This window comes from Pyrus communis, chromosome 1, assembly GCF_963583255.1.
Source record: "Pyrus communis chromosome 1, drPyrComm1.1, whole genome shotgun sequence".
In the NCBI taxonomy this organism is placed as follows: domain Eukaryota; kingdom Viridiplantae; phylum Streptophyta; class Magnoliopsida; order Rosales; family Rosaceae; genus Pyrus; species Pyrus communis.
Genome location: NC_084803.1, coordinates 5,433,913 through 5,450,666, shown reverse-complemented (window position 1 = coordinate 5,450,666; position 16,754 = coordinate 5,433,913). Strand labels below are relative to the sequence as shown.

General features: G+C 35.1%; 2 protein-coding genes across 5 annotated transcripts; one reads left to right on the top strand and one right to left on the bottom strand.

The window, feature by feature from the left end:
- Positions 1-163: 163 nt before the first annotated feature.
- Positions 164-3,235, bottom strand: LOC137748014 (protein SAWADEE HOMEODOMAIN HOMOLOG 1-like). Of its 4 annotated transcripts, none has more exons than XM_068488124.1 (9): positions 3,048-3,235; positions 2,684-2,769; positions 2,538-2,583; positions 2,297-2,414; positions 1,911-1,977; positions 1,254-1,305; positions 949-1,092; positions 737-856; positions 164-654 (listed from the first exon to the last, which is right to left on the bottom strand). In XM_068488124.1, the coding sequence occupies exons 1-9, from the start codon at positions 3,102-3,104 to the stop codon at positions 610-612; spliced, it is 735 nt and encodes a 244-aa protein (XP_068344225.1). In that variant the 5' UTR covers positions 3,105-3,235; the 3' UTR covers positions 164-609. The 4 variants fall into 4 exon arrangements, with proteins under 4 accessions (XP_068344225.1, XP_068344236.1, XP_068344229.1 ...); XM_068488135.1 differs by having other exon boundaries at positions 976-1,092; XM_068488128.1 differs by having other exon boundaries at positions 1,911-1,974.
- An 8,356-nt stretch (positions 3,236-11,591) lies between these two features.
- Positions 11,592-16,576, top strand: LOC137731716 (NADP-dependent malic enzyme-like). Its single transcript, XM_068470910.1, has 20 exons — positions 11,592-11,705; positions 12,031-12,242; positions 12,975-13,095; positions 13,211-13,285; positions 13,409-13,560; positions 13,648-13,753; positions 13,909-13,974; positions 14,083-14,178; positions 14,310-14,381; positions 14,502-14,585; positions 14,668-14,766; positions 14,865-14,912; positions 15,008-15,061; positions 15,181-15,279; positions 15,359-15,448; positions 15,526-15,603; positions 15,728-15,802; positions 15,896-15,986; positions 16,073-16,201; positions 16,290-16,576. The coding sequence occupies exons 1-20, from the start codon at positions 11,676-11,678 to the stop codon at positions 16,376-16,378; spliced, it is 1,866 nt and encodes a 621-aa protein (XP_068327011.1). The 5' UTR covers positions 11,592-11,675; the 3' UTR covers positions 16,379-16,576.
- Positions 16,577-16,754: the final 178 nt, after the last annotated feature.

The following is a 16,754-nucleotide window of genomic DNA, read 5'->3' as shown; positions in this document are numbered from 1 at the left end:
GACAAATGGTTGTTAAGGGAGAAGGGCGGTGGGAGATCAAACCCACATCAGAATTATTTTTGTTCTTCCAAGTAGAAAAACTCGGTATGTCTTGAAAGTCAGTCACTTATGAAACTTATAATAAATGATCAGACGACTTCCAAATGGCAAAAGATGTAATGAATCTCAGCAGACAACACTCTCAAAGAGCACAAGTCGGATGGTTTTCTAATTGCATAGAAACAATAACAGAACTTGGGATTTACACTACAATGTGTTACCACACCCATTTTCTCACACAGCACCCAAAAATGTATGTCACGAATTGACCCCCTTTTCTATACCCGTATTCGTACATATGGTAGAACCCTAGATTACCAAAGGGTTACAGTGATCCATCAAAGCCACAACCTCGGAGACTCGCAAACATCGACTCCCCTGTACATTAATGGGTTCTGGTGATCCATCAAATCCACAAGCAACAGACTGCCATATATCGACTACCCAGTATGCATTGTCTCTCTTGCAAAGTGCCCACGCCCGTTCATGCCCTCGCACAGCTCCAGTACAAAAAAGCTTGACAAAATTGAGCTGGCGTTAAGTGAAAAACTTGGACAATGCATGAAACATCTAATGTTTTGGCCGACGACACAATCTCCTCAAACGAACTCGTTCCTGGATGATATTAAGCATCATCAGATCACGGTTATATATCTTAAGACTGAATTGAAAAAGGAAAAACATTAGCAATACTTGCCTCGCTGTTGTCGTGATTATAGCGGATTGAGAAAAGACACCTGCAGCCCCTTACATCGTGCATTTTCCTTTGAATATCTGTAATATGGGCATCGTAGTAGATTGCTTGATCTCTCCTCTCCTAATAATAACCAAGCCACCAAAATGTAAAAGCCTACCAACTTGAAAGATATGACGGTAAGGTTATTACCAAAATAGATTTTTGAAATTTACCAGGAAGCAGAGGACATGATCTCCAACCTTCAATGTATGACATTCTGAATGCTCCAGTGGTACTGAGCGCTCCCGCACGGCTTTTTTTACATTAACCCACTCATCCTCTTCGGCTCCAAATCCAACAAATTTGACACGAACTTCCTTTAATAAATGACAAAAGTCACTTAATGAATTTATGTATGTTGTACACTGTTAAATCCAAGAGGTCTCCAACTCTCCAGTTACTCAAAATTCAGACAAAAATGTAAATCGGAAGCAATATATACATGAATAGAGCAATAAGTTATGACTTAAATACTTACAGTTTCCCCCGTACTAGGGAATCTGTGAGCAAGGAACTTTTCAACATCATACCTGTGGCAAAGTCATATAAGAGATTCAGAGAGAGAAGGACTGAGGGGGTCGGAGGAGAAGGATAGAAAGCATCTCATGATCAAAACATGTCATGTTGAGGTTCACATTCAATTAAAGCGTACAGATATAGTATTACCAACGAGAGATGAGACTTAAATAAAGAATTACGTTTGGATAGCTATTTTACACTAGAAAAAGGACTTTTGAGGTGAAGCTATACTGAAGTCAAAGGGATCGGGGACATTGAAACTATACTTAAGTCTTCATTATATTTTCAAACTTTGTACTAATTGTTGCCTTAAGAATGCAGTTGCTGAAGGGACTTCAAGGCATTAAACCTGTACCATTGCAGGTTAGTTAGGTGCGCATGATCATTTATTCCATACAGCCTTAATCAAATGCCCCATATCAATCTTCCCATGATTTGTAACAAATGGCAAGTTTTCTAAGCATGCCAAATTAGGCACAAGGTTTTGCAACAAAAGATGCCAATAACCAACAAGATAAAAGTTATAGAAGCAATAACAACAAACTGAAGTATCCAACATGAAAAAACGTAAGGGGACCAAAATTTCAATGACAAAGTCATCCTTGTTTGTACTAACCATGCCCCATCTTTTGACGACCTTGCCTCAAATTCCAACTCTGATACATCTGGGATCTCTTCTTCTGCTTTTAAATGGACATTTGTCAATTATTTACAAATGATATTATGTGAAAGACAAACAGTTCAAATAACTTCTTATATATGACATTTAGCGGCTGGTTGATAACAGAAAGAAAAAATTCTAAACAACGGTATATAACTAGTGGCACAGGTCAAAAAGTTCAATAATCTCGGTTGGCTGGTCGTTCACTATTTTTCTAATTTTGCATATAATGAAATGAGTTCACCGTAGAACAGTCAGATCTAACCAGTTTTCAAAAGCCTTACAAGCTTGCATAGTACTACAGCCTAGACATAAAAGCAACAAGCACTTGTGAGAAGCACCTTTAGGTTTTTGAGAACTTTTGCGTGCCTTATTTGAAGGGCAATGTCCCTGTTCCTCAGAGAGATTTCTGGATATGTTTGATGACTCTTTCACCCTATTCTCGAACCAACTTTGCACCTAAGAGAATTGGAAAAATGGGCGTTTTAGAAATGATTAATCAAGGCCACCTTATGGTAAAAAACAACAGCAACTACAGATGGAATCAAATTAAAGGCAAAAAAAGAGATAAATATGTTTAACCTCAGTCCATTTTACGATAGGTTTCCCAGCACGACCAGCGGAGCGACTGAATACAAATAACAAACCAAAGTAGGAGTTAGACCAACTATTACTCGAAAAGTAGCAATCAGTTTGATATGAAAGTCTAAGCATGAAATTAAACTCACTTAAAACTTTTTGCAGTACTTTGACAGAACTCTCGTTCCAGCACCTGTTCTCCTAATTCCCTCGTCAATCTATCCATTTTTTCAGTCTACTCGCAATCACAAAAACCGAAAAACCAAAGTAAGTTCATCAGATAATCCCCAAATTACGAATTCAAAATGCTAAACGAACACTAATGCAGTGCTAATCACATTAAGCGTGCTATATTTTCAAAAGAACAACTCAGAAGCTTTGGCTAACATCAAAATCCACACTTGTATTATCAATAAAATCACAATAACCAAGCAATACCCAATTGAATTTAACCCAAAATAAATCAAATTTAAGAGAAATTAGGGAAAAAGGAGGGGAATTTGCATCCATTACCTCGGCCTTCGTAAAGCCGATGAAAATCTCTCTGTTTCTGGGACGAAGACCGTCCATTTACTCTCTCTCTCTTTCTGTGAAACCCTAGCTTTGTGGAATTTGATTGCTTTCCCACTCTCCCGTTTCTCTCTGTAAAACCCTAGAAATTGGAAAGTGGCTTTTCTGATTCTGATTTTTTATTTTTTTGTCTTGTCAAAGTGAAATGGAAAACACACACACTCTCTCTCTCTCTCTCTCTCTCTCTCTCTCTCCCCCACCCCCTAATCAGGTGTTTGTCAGGAATATGTGGGTTTCTGACAGGCCCAACTCAATCCCAGCCCAGAAGGGGTGTTCACCTCCCGTCCATTTCACGAGTCTCGTATTTTCAGGCCTCTTTTAGTTTTTAGTTTTTAGTTTTTTCTTTAGCATATGTTTAGCTTATGTTTAGCTACGCCCTTTAATACTCAATTCTAGTTTTATTTTATTTTATATAACTCAAAAATCATTATTTCCCTACTTGAAACTTAAATTTTGCTTCACATTGTCTTATATTTATTAATTTCTTATGCGAATTTGATTTGGGTGCATCAGGCTAATCAACTTTTGTTTTATTTTTTTTCATCTCTTTAATTTCTTTAAACTTAATATTTTCTGATTTTTGAATGTTAACGCATAATGGAGATTTATAATCAAATTTATTGCACATGTGACATAGTCTTATTGGGTGTTGCGTCCTACATTTGTTTTAGAGAGCAACCTATAAGTTTCAGGAAGAAGAAATAGTCTACAAGTCAAAGTGGAACAAATTTTGAATTTCAGAGAGTAAAGTGGTGATTTTTGAGTTATAAAGGGCAAAATGAGATCAAAGTGGAGTTTCAGGAGACGTAGCTAAAAATAAACCTTTTTATTTTAATATTGTTCTTCAAGATAAGAATGGATGAAGAAGGGTGATGTGAGAAAGGTGACGAAATATGAGCGAAAACAAAAATTTAGAAGTGAAAATAATCTAATTTTTCAATTTGTAGTTATTATTTTTTTTGTCTTTTTGTCTCACCGTCATTCATACATATTCTCATTTATCTCTAATTTTCTCCTATGCGTTTTTCACCATCACGGACACAAAATATAAAAACAAAATAGTCATAAGAAGTAAATATGCAAGAGAATGTGGCAAACGTCACACATTCTAGTTTGGTGGGCTAAAATATGAAGAGCAAGTATGAGAAATATATTATTACTTACAACATACTTGTTGGGGCGTTTTAAATTTATCAGCAAGTATGAGAAATATATTATTACTCACAACCTACTTGTTGGGGGGTTTTAAATTTATCTGCATAATTTATTAAAAGCCTACCAACTTAGACAAGATGTACAAGTTTTTCACACATAACCATATAGTTTTTTTTTTCTTTTTTTTTTTTGGTCGCATAACCATATAGTTTATATTACAAAGGATTCCCTTGACAACAATGGCGGATTTAGGTTTTTTTTTTTTTCTAAGTGAGCAAGGTATAAAAGTTTGGTGCGATGTTTCTGCTTAAGTTTCTTTATTGGGTGAAATGAGTTTGAAATAGGGGAGAAAAGCCGAAAATGATGAATGGTTAAAGGAGATCTGCGATTCTCCATCCCTGTAGTGCACCATCTTGTGTTGCCCAACTATTGAACGAGCAAAATCCAATTTAATAGTGAGATTTTTTAAGTCTATCCACCCTTGGCACTAGTGGCAGAGCCATGATTTTTAAATAATAAAATAATGATTTCAACAAAAAATTTTATTGGACCATTTTGTCGAGCACTTGATAGGAACATGTCCATTTTTGCCAACATCTGCAGAAGGTTTATGCCAACATATGTCAACAACTACTATGATACGTAAAGATTTGTAAAGGTTGGTTACAATAAATTGTAGAATAATGTTCAAGACTGATAAAACTTGTCAACTAAGGCATTTCATCAAGCATTTGGTGAGTACAATAAAATCACTCACAAGAAGAGAGAAAAGGAAGACATGGATGGTAGAAAAAAATAGAAGTTAAAGAGAAGTTTGTAATTTAGTTTGTCTTACCTATTTATAAATTAAGTCAAATACGATACACATACAAATATGCGTGGGTTGTTAAAATTATTAACGGACAACCAACTATTCTATTTTAGCTCTGCCAGTGCTTGCCATTGAATAAATCCACCAAACATCCGCTCATGCTTGGGAACCTTGGGCTCATGGTCGGTAGTCAAAAAGTAAGTATATTATTTTATGAAAGTCCTTATGCACATTTGAAAGATTATGAACTAGTAGCTCACGCCAAAAAAATTTGTTTAATAATTCGTACATTATTCAGGGGTTAATGTCCTAATCAGTGGTTAGTGCCAAACAAATTAATACTTTCATGCTTTTACGTGCAAATAACAAAGAACCCGATTAATTAAAATATATTTTGCAGCAGGTGAATATAAGATAACCACAACAAATTTGGGATTTGATACTTTTTGTCTTTGTAACCAGAAAATAATAATATATACAGCCATAGCCATCAACCGTTGTACATTGTTGATACTTGGTAACATGTTAATAGTGATTAGTGACGCACGTATAACATAAGAATTTTATAGTACTTATGCGTTTACCAGTATTTGTGGCACGTTTACGTACCCGTAATCGGAATTAATTTACGGAATTGGATTCTGATTACGGTATACACATTTGTTTACGTAATCTTGGGGAATCAAAATACATGTGGGGTCCACACGCATTAAGGAATCCAACTCCTAATTTTGGAGGAATTGACTCCCTACATAAGAGAGGTATTTCAATTCCTTGTGACTTGAGGAATCCGGAATGGATTTCATTTACCAATTATGCCCTCACTTGTTTCTTATTATCCTAATAATGCCCTTCATTTGACACCCATTATGCCATCTTTTAATAAATAAATAAGACCTATTTATATATTTTTATATAGATACATTTTATTATATAAATTTAATTAAGAATTTAATTAAATTAATTAGTGTGAAAATAATTTATTTATGTAAGGGCAATATAGTAATCAACCGAGTTTTCATTCCGATTGAAGTGAATTAGTAAACAACTTATATGGACTCAACATCATTCCTACTCCGATTCCAGACAGTTTTAGTAAACAACTTCAACATGAATCCAATTCTGATTCCACCTCATTTCAATTCCTCCTCAATCTAATTATTCCTCAATTCAATTCCTCTCAATTTGATTACGGATTAGCAAACGCGCCATTGGTGTCTAATTATATATGTAGTAGCAAAGTTAATATGATTTTTTTTTTTTTAATTCGTTGCGTTTCGGACTCCCTAATATAAAAATTTAAGATTTAACTCCATCTCGTTTTACTTGAGTAAGAATTAGTGCTTAGGATAGAAGGATCAAGTCATAAGACTTTTATTATTATATTAAGGGGATGAGAGATTTAGCAACTATTATAATAATTTAAAAGCGGGAAATTTTGAACCCAAGATGTATGGATGAAAACTCAACACTCTATCCACTATGATATTATACAACATGCAAATACATAAGAATTGACAAAGCTTAATTTGTGGGTAGTTTCGGATGTTAGGCAACAACTATTTTAAGGATGTTAGCTACCATTCATCATTCATGTTCATACAGGCATGTGCTTGAGTTTGGTGTTAGGTGCGATCGATGCCAATTTTAAAGTTGAATTTATTGGAGTTTGTACAAAAAAAAAAAAAAAAAAAAAAAATTAGAGCATTGTTCTTGGATTTTGGTTTAATTAGAGTTATGATCCACGAATTAAAAATTGGTTTTGAACTTGTCTTAGTATGAGTAACGGTACTTTTAAGTAACACTGTTAAAATTTTCATCTAAAATAAAGGGTTCAAATGGGCAAATATGGGATGAAAGTTCTAACAAAATTATCCAAAATTACCATTGATTCACACTGTGATAAATTATATAATCAATACCCACAAATTTTTAGTTTTAAATGTAAAGCTCCAATTCGACTAAAATTTAAAAACCAATGCTTCAATTTTCTTGAGTCACATATAAAGTTGCGCACATTATCTTAAGGATCTGTCATCAGAGACAAAATCACAAAGGTTTGAGACAAGGTAGTGTAGGCTCTTGAAATCTCCTTAACCCGATGAGGTGGTTTTTTTTTTTATATTTTGATTGGACTTTGCACAATGACTAGGAGCATATTTGTAAAATCCCACATCGTCTGGAGGAGAGGAAGTGATGTGCCTTATATGTACATGTCCACCTCTTTATAGTGGGACGCATTTTGGGTGGAAGTTCAAGAATAAATCTGTGAGGGCGTGACCAAAAAACAGACAATATCTTATTATGTGGCCTGAGATGTGACAATTTGGTATCAAAGCTACACAGCCCTCTCCCCCCCCCCCCCGGGCGGAAGTGTGACGACGAGAACGTCAGGGTCCTAAGGGGGGTGGATTGTAAGATCCCACATTGCCCGGGAGAGAGGAGGCGATATGCCTTATATGTACATGCCCATCTCCCTATAGTGAGACGCGTTTTGGATGGAAATCTAAGAACAAATCCGTGAAAACATGACCCAAAACGGACAATATTTTACTATGCAGACTGGATTGTGACAAGCTTCAAACCGTAGAGATTGGTGTGGGTACGATATTCTCATGCAGCATAAAACTTTTGACCTGCTTCAAAAAGGAAAAAAAAAAAAACTTTTGATCTTTGAACGACGGACTCATGAAGTCACGAGTGACCCAAAATTAGCAGTCTAAGTCATATTTTTACGTGTTGGAGTAGGTATATGTGAAAATAAAAGGATTTTCTATGTTCATAATTGCCGGTGTTCTTACCAACTTGGGTTCTGAAGTGCAATGTTGGGCTTAAAGAGCAGTCGGTTTTGGATCAGATTGTATCATAATGACAAATTTTTCACTATGTTCACAATGCGAGTCGGTATATTATAGGTCATTACACAAATGGAGAGGATAATATATTTTTTTATTGTTTCTCTACTTGTATTATGACATGGAATAACTGGCTCGTGTTTTGAGTACATGAAAAATTTCTCCATAATCACGTGGTGTTATAATAAATATATGCCACGTTTGATGTTTATAATTAATTTGATTTGAATAAATCATTAGATTCAATAAATGCTGAATAAAAAAAAAGGGTTAGTTTGGATTTTAGATTTTTGATTGAAGTTTCTCTCATGCTAATTAAATGACATAATAATAAAAGAGATGCAATAATACCAATAAAGACTCAGCCGCTTTTTTTTTTTTTTTTTTTTTTTGCTTTCATTTACACTACCAATTTAATTATTCGAAATTGCTTACGGGTGCATTCTAGATTATAAAAAAATGCAATTTTTTTTATATACTAAAATTGGCCACATTTTACATATAAAAAGTTGGTATTTACATAAAAACGTGGGTACATTTTATATAGAAAATATTGAGCACATTTTTTATTAAAAATGTAACACCCCACTCCCCTGGGTGATGTGGTCGCCCAGGGGAGTGGGGTGTTATAAAAAAAAAAAAATAGTGGTACATTTTAGATTAAAAAATAAATATATTTTACATTAAAAAATGGGTACATTTTACATAAAAAAATGGTACTTACAAAAAAAATAGAGATGCATTTTTCATATAACAAAGTGGTACATTTGTAAAAAAAAAAAAAAAAGGGTACATTATAAATAAATTATGGGTACAAAGGTTAAAAAAATTATGAGTACAAATAAAATTTAAAAAAAATAAGGGACAAAAAGAAAGTAATATATGGGTGCAAATTAAAATTTAAAAGAAAATTGGTACAATTTAAAAAATGGTTGCAAATTAAAAATGGGTACAAACTAAAAATAGAAATATGTGATAAAAAGTTTAGCCATAAATATAATATATCAAATGTAACGTTTCTAACACTAAATGAATATATTTAAAAATAAAACTTAATTATCTTGACATATAAATTTTTTTTTTTGAATAATTATTGGCGTTTATTAAAACCGAAGGACCTTGATCAAAATTTGAAAAGAAATAAGGTTTTAATCAATGGAGTATAAAAAATAAGGATGGGAACCTAATTTCTCAAAAAAAAAAAAAAAAAAAAAACTCATTTGTGTATGTTATTCAAATTAAGGTAAAAGATGCATTAAAAACATTCAGCGCTCCTAATCCTCACTAAAAGGGACTCACAAAATAAGCTTTATTCATAATTAATCTATTTTCCATCTTCAATTTGGACAAAATATGCAAGTTAACATACATCTCGTCGTTCAAAATTCATTAAAATTAGTTAGTTATCAAAACCAAGTCAATTCGAAACACAAAACGAGACTTTATGTTATAATACGCATTTTTAAGTGTACTGATTACACACTACTAGACAAATACAATACAGTAATTTCTTGTTAAAATGAGATTCTTCAAATGTGATTAGCTGATTGCATGAGTACGGCATATAATACAAACAAATAAGCAAATAACTTAATTAAATAATTAAAATTAAATGAAAATCTGCAAAGGTAGGAAAAGAAAAATGTTGGACAGGTCTCGGTCAAATTCCACAAATGAAAGTGCTCGTCGTTCACGATTTCGAGCTTTGGTCCAAAGGCACGACAGACTGACGTGGACTTCATACAGATATAGCTTCACCAGTCACCACCTCAGAAAGTCAGAATGCAAATGTCTACATAGAGTTATATACATGCATAACATATTCACCCACTTGCACAAAGAATTTTAGACCTAACTAGTAGTTGTGACGAATTCTGAATCTATATTTCATGGCACATCTTATGTTCTATTTTTTGAGCTGGTGAATCGCATGATGACCATGAGGAGACTAAAGTGTCTATGTGAGTCCTCCTAGTATCTGGAAGGATGAACTATCGTGGCGAAACCACCAGTTACTTTTTTTTTTCCTTTAAAAACCTAGAACACCGTGATATTATTCTTTCACTCAAATTATATTATGCGTATTTGTTTTCAATAATATTCTTTTTTTTTTTCGGTAACAATAGTATTTGTTTTTCCATAATATTCTATAGAAGTGAAAAATATATATATCATTTAATTATATTATAACACGTAAGGTGATACATTATATATATATTTTTTTAACAAACGATATTATCTACACTAAGGGGGTGTGAAAGTAGCTAAGCCTCATAATGGGCTAGCAATAATGTGATTCAAATTCACCTTTGGTGAGAATCGAACCTAAAACCTCTCACTTACAAGTGAAGAAGAATACCACCAGACTATAGTACTAAGTGACAAGTATACATTATATTATATAGCAAATCAACTAATTGAATTGTTAATAGGTACTCATAAAACCCCATTTAGTTCGATTTCATCTTACATCATTATCACCACAACCTCATATTTATATTACAATAATATCAAATTAAGCGGGTTTTAACAAGTATCCATTAACGATTTAATGTGTTGATTTGCCATATTTACACTATATAACAATTATTCTCCGTATGAATACGAGAAATTCTTTTCTCATTTACCCACAAAGAACGCTGGAAAGTATTTTTGTCTTTCTTTTAAAGAGGAGTAATTTAACTACTACCAAGACTCACTCAATTTCGATAAAGTAAATTTTTTTCCCTTTGTTGATGATTCTAGATCTTGTTTGAAAATGAAAAATTTAAGGAATGAAAAAGGTTGAAGAAAGTAGACATTACGCGGAGAAAATAATGGCATATGGTGATCAAATCATGAAGAAAAAGTGATGAGCGTTATGGTAAAGTAGTAGGAGAATGACTTATATTGAACGGATTCACAGTCATGTGATTTTTTTTTTTTGTTCAATAATGTATTGTTATGTGCAAATTTTTCTCCATATGACAATTTACTATTGGATCGAAATGTCATGTGACAGTAAATCTATTCCATGTAAGTTACTCTCAGTTGATAGGAGCCAAGTCAATCAATAGTAGTCGCGGATGAAGATGCAGAATTGATAGCATATGAAATTAAATGGAAAAAATCAATCAAAATAATGCAATTTTGTTTTTGGAAGCACAACCAAAATGATAATTATAATAATAATTCTATGGTGGGAATTAATAAATTAAATGAGTAGTTGGGACAAATTAGTTGTGCGCAAGGGTAACTCTTGTTACTTTATATTAGCGTTCAACGAATGATATCCACCAACGAACGCTAAAAGCAGCCCTAACAAAATCCTAATTTAGTAGTTGATCAAATTATGTATCGGACAAACATGATGTCAAAAATCATTTTGTCGACAATGATAAGAGCTTTTTCGGTTGATGATTTATTAGGTATATGAAGACATCTTGTTATTGTGTAATTTCTACTTATATAGTGTTTAATTATCACTGTATCATATCATAGAATCACCTGTATTAAAGAATGTGTTAGCGAAATAAATCATTACTTCATTGTTTAGTGAGAATTTAGTAATGAAATGAGTTTGAGGTGTGGTTTTAAGTTGTTTGGTTTGACCTGTTATAATTTTGTTTTCATATAAAAAGGAAGGAGAATTATTTATTTATTTTTATCGAAAAAAAGGGATTTGATTGGGAAGAAAGGAATCCACTTTTCTCTGCCTACAAAGTCTGTGGAGAAGGAGGAGACATAGTAATATTTGGCAGACCCTCCAATATGATGTCGCTGAAGAGACACAATTTTCTGGTATACACACCCTTTTTAAAAATTATCAAAATATATTGAATTTATTATTATTATTATTATTATTGTATGATTAGTTGAATAATGCAGCACACGTTGTTAGACCCTGTTCTTCTCTTTGACAACGAAACCTACCTTATTTTCAAAAACCCTCTGTAATTCCACAAAGGGTAGGAAGTAAGACCCAAATCCCACCTTTTATAGTCCTATAAAACGCAGGTTTTGGATTCCTGTTTTGCAAAACACAAGAAAGTCTGCATCTTTTGCCTGTTTTCTGGGTTGTTTTTGCTTTCTGGGTTTCATTGGAGGACTGCATTGCGTTTTGCAGAGGAGGATATTGGTGGGTTTTGGATTTAGAGATCGGAAAAAGGTCGGAGCTTTGATGGGGAGCGTAGTGGAAGAGATAAGGAACGGTGGTGGCCACTCAGTGGTGGATGTGGAAAGTAAGGCTGGCTTTGGTGGAGGTATTGAGGACGTGTACGGTGAGGATTGTGCCACGGAAGATCAGGTTCTCACACCATGGACTGCCTCGGTTGCTAGGTAACAAACACACACAGCTTCTTTTTCCATGTTATGAATTTTTGTCCGCAACTGTGTGCATGATTCTTTTTTTCTTTTTTCTTTTTTGTCCTATGCAAATTCTAATTTTATTGTAGTTTTGTCTAAATTTCCCCCCTCCTTTTCCGGGCAAATTTTGTGTTTTGAGGCTCATTTTAGTTAATTTTCCAGAAAGTATCAAATGGCTGAACCTTTTTTAATTGTTTTATTTAATCAAACTATGTTTAGTTTCAGTCACAAATTTTTCCAAATTATTCTTTTATTGGTACGAGAGCCAGCTTTGGCTCAACGAAAAGGTTGCTCATTTGTGATCGAAAGGTCACAGGTTCGAGTAATAGAAACAGTTTCTTTACAAAGTAAGAGTAAGGCTACGTAACCCTCGCAAAGCGAGAGCTTTATTGGCTTGGGATCACCATTTTTATTCTTTTCTTGTTTGGTTATTTGAGATAATCTGATTTTATGATTTTCTCCTTTTCTAAGTTTCCCAAGCTATCCACTTTGGATCAAGTTCGAATCTCTCTTTCCGTAGTTTAGATTACGTTAAGAATACGCTGGAATTAAAAAAAAAAAAACTTATCTTTAAAATGGTTTTCTCTTTTCATTCCGTACTTGCTGAAACCATGTTTCTAGTTAATGAATCAATTCCCAGAAAGTTGAAAATGCAGAATTTGATTTATTTTTTAATGCATCTTCTGCAATCTAAATATGTTACAGTGGATACACATTGCTGCGTGATCCACACTACAACAAAGGACTTGCCTTCACAGAGAAGGAGAGAGATGCGCATTACTTGCGCGGCCTTCTGCCTCCAGCCGTCCTGACTCAGGAGCTTCAGGTTTGCAAAACGACCTTTCCTCAAACTTCATTTTCATCATTTTCTTTCATTTTCAATGATTCCTTTTCGTTGTTTCATCTTCGGCTAAACTTCGTGTCATAATTTCGATCATCAGGAGAAGAAGTTGATGCAAAATCTTCGCCAATATGAAGTTCCGTTGCATAGGTACATTGCAATGATGGATCTTCAGGTAATCTATTGCTTTACAAGCCTTATACCAGTGGATCATTGTAAACTGCAACTGTTATCAAACAGGTTCGTTGTCATTAATTTTCGCTTCTTTTTCTGGCACCGTTCTTGTTTTATTGCGCAGGAGAGAAATGAAGGACTGTTTTATAAGCTTTTGATTGATAATGTTGAGGAGCTGCTTCCTGTCGTGTACACGCCAACAGTTGGTGAGGCTTGCCAAAAATATGGGAGCATTTTCAGGCATCCACAGGGTCTTTACATCAGTTTGAAAGAGAAGTACGACCATCTGATCACGTTTTTACTTCATCTCTCATGATTAGTTGCATACCTGTCAAGCATATATTGAGCGATAAAATTTTTCAGGGGAAAGATCCTTGAAGTACTAAAGAACTGGCCAGAGAGGGGTATTCAAGTTATTGTCGTGACTGATGGTGAGCGTATTTTGGGGCTCGGGGATCTTGGCTGCCAGGTATTTGATGCAGATTCTACGCAGTCGTTATGTGTGTATACTATGTTGGAACTGTTCCGTTTAACGCATGTACATATTTCGCTTGGAATTGTTACCTTTGTCTTTGGTTGAATCACTGTCACCTTAATTGACATGAATGTTCCGAAATTTTTCAGGGCATGGGGATTCCTGTTGGAAAGCTCTCTTTGTATACTGCACTCGGAGGAGTTCCTCCTTCAGCCGTAAGCATCTCCACACTGCTGCCCCCTTTCTTTGAGTTCAACAACACAAGCAACAGAAAATTTTGCCTATACTTCCAGCAAGTTTAAAATCTGTGTTTTTGTTTACAGTGCTTGCCTATAACCATCGATGTTGGCACAAACAACAAGAAGTTGCTGAATGATGAGTTTTACATTGGGCTAAAGCAAAGGAGAGCAACTGGACAGGTTAAATATTGTTTTTTTTTTTTTTTTTTCACCTTATATCTTTTGTTTCACTTTCACAGTTGTTTCAAGTTTTAACCATGTGAAATACAGAGTCTATAAAATTGAGGTGGTCTTTTACCTTTATGATATAGGAATATGCAGAGCTTCTCGAAGAATTCATGACTGCAGTTAAGCAGAACTACGGAGAGAAAGTCCTAGTTCAGGTAGGTAGAAGTCTTTCTAATCTTTCATGTCATTCGGTTTATGGAAATTCTGAGTTCTGTCCTCCTGGTTTCATCACTCTCTGAATATCGTTTGCTATCTGTTACTTGTTTCTTCTGTAGTTCGAAGATTTTGCAAACCACAATGCATTTGAACTGCTGTCTAAATACAGCAAGACTCACCTTGTCTTCAATGACGACATTCAGGTAACACATTAGACCTTCTTTTCACAGTTAATAATCTTGCTTCCAGGATGTTTACAAACTATTTTCCTTCAATTTGGTTCAGGGAACAGCATCTGTGGTCTTAGCAGGGCTCATCGCTTCCTTGAAATTACTTGGCGGAACATTAGGTGACCATACTTTCTTATTTCTTGGTGCTGGAGAGGTGAGGCTCGAAAACTACTCAGGCTGAGAGTCTGTATGTTCATAAAATGCACTGGTTTTTGGATGCTGTTTTTAACTTTTCCTTCTTGGCTACTGAAGGCTGGAACCGGTATAGCAGAGCTTATAGCTCTTGAGATATCAAAAAAGGTATTAACTTGCTTACCTCAACTCTGCCTCCTCTCCCCGAAAACAGTTTCTTCGGTTAAGAATTTGTGTTTAACTATGTGTTTACATCATGGCAGACCGGCGCTCCATTGGAAGAAGCCCGCAAGAAGATTTGGCTTGTGGATTCTAAGGTACTTAAAATCTGATTGAATTCTTCCTTTCGATTATAAGCGTTAGTTTATCTTTTCCTGTTCTTATTTGTTCTTATTTGTTGGCTTTGGTTTTAACCGGGGAAACATATTCGTTGCAGGGATTGATTGTTAAATCTCGCCTAGGATCACTTCAACACTTTAAGCAGCCTTGGGCTCATGATCATGAACCCATAAAGCAACTTGTAGACGCCGTGAAGGTGCGGAATATACTTTAATAACACATTATCTTTCAATAGTTTCTCCTCCTGTTATCTTACACATTCCCTAATTCATCAGGCAATCAAGCCAACAGTGCTGATCGGAACATCTGGTGTGGGAAAACAATTCACGAAGGACGTTGTTGAGACCATGGCATCCTTGAATGAGGTTCAGTCTCTCTCTCTCTCTCTCTCTCATATACGATGATCAACGCAAGTGACATTGATCTGGTGATTGGCATGCAGAAACCACTTATCCTTGCACTTTCCAACCCAACATCGCAAGCTGAGTGTACTGCTGAAGAAGCTTACACATGGACCAAGGTAATCAATACGCTCTTTCTTTCCTTCCCTTTCTCTTTTCTCTAAGTTTCGTTTGGGTTATAATGCGGCTATATAAGCCAGCAGAACCCTGTTTAACAATCATATCGTTTTTGCACATACGAAGGGTCGAGCAATTTTCGGTAGTGGAAGCCCATTTGACCCTGTCGAATACGAGAACAAACTCCTAGTGCCTGGCCAGGTTTGTACCTTCCAACTCAAGTAACCATTTTGCTGCGAATCACTCTTCATTTGAAAAAATAACATCTTACTTTCCCCTAACCATGTCATTCAGGCAAACAATGCCTACATATTCCCCGGTTTTGGCTTGGGATTGATCATGGCTGGTGCCATTCGCGTACACGATGACATGCTTCTGGCAGCCTGTAAGTACTCGAACGACAAGTTTCAAATCAACGCTCTCATCTTTGTTATTTGTGAAAATCCTCTCATCATTTTGATTTCGCAACAGCTGAAGCTCTGGCTATGCAAGTTTCCGAGGAACACTACGCCAAAGGATTGATCTACCCACCATTTACCAACATCAGAAAGATATCAGCCAACATTGCTGCTAAAGTCGCTGCTAAGGTCTATGAACTCGGTAAGTTCCTTTTTTCACAAGTCCTACTCGGAACAAGCACTGTATTGTAACACAATTTACTGAAGCTCGTATTCGATTTGGTTTTCAGGTCTGGCTTCTAATCTGCCTCGACCAAAAGATCTCGTCAAGTATGCCGAGAGTTGCATGTACAGCCCGCGCTACAGAAGCTACCGTTAAATACGCAATGTTCGCAGCCTGCAACTTCTATCAACTACCATTTTTTTCCCACTAATAATTTGTATTCAGTTTGGTCCCATCTCTACTACCACTAGAAAGATTGTAATTTTCGTTTTGCCAACAAAAAATAAGAAGCAAAAATCGATTGTACCTCTTCTTTGAGGGCTCAAGTTTTATATAACATCAATTTTAATATCATGATACCAAAACAACTTTTGAGATTGTTAGAATCACTTCTGAGAGGAGCACCACTGTTAAGTGACTTTATGGGATAAGTGCTTTCCTCGGAAGTGATTCTGGCCCTCTGGGAGTCACTTCCAGACGGGCCCTTGTCTTTTAGAACAAGAACTCCGTTTTTTTTAGGAACAATTTTCTT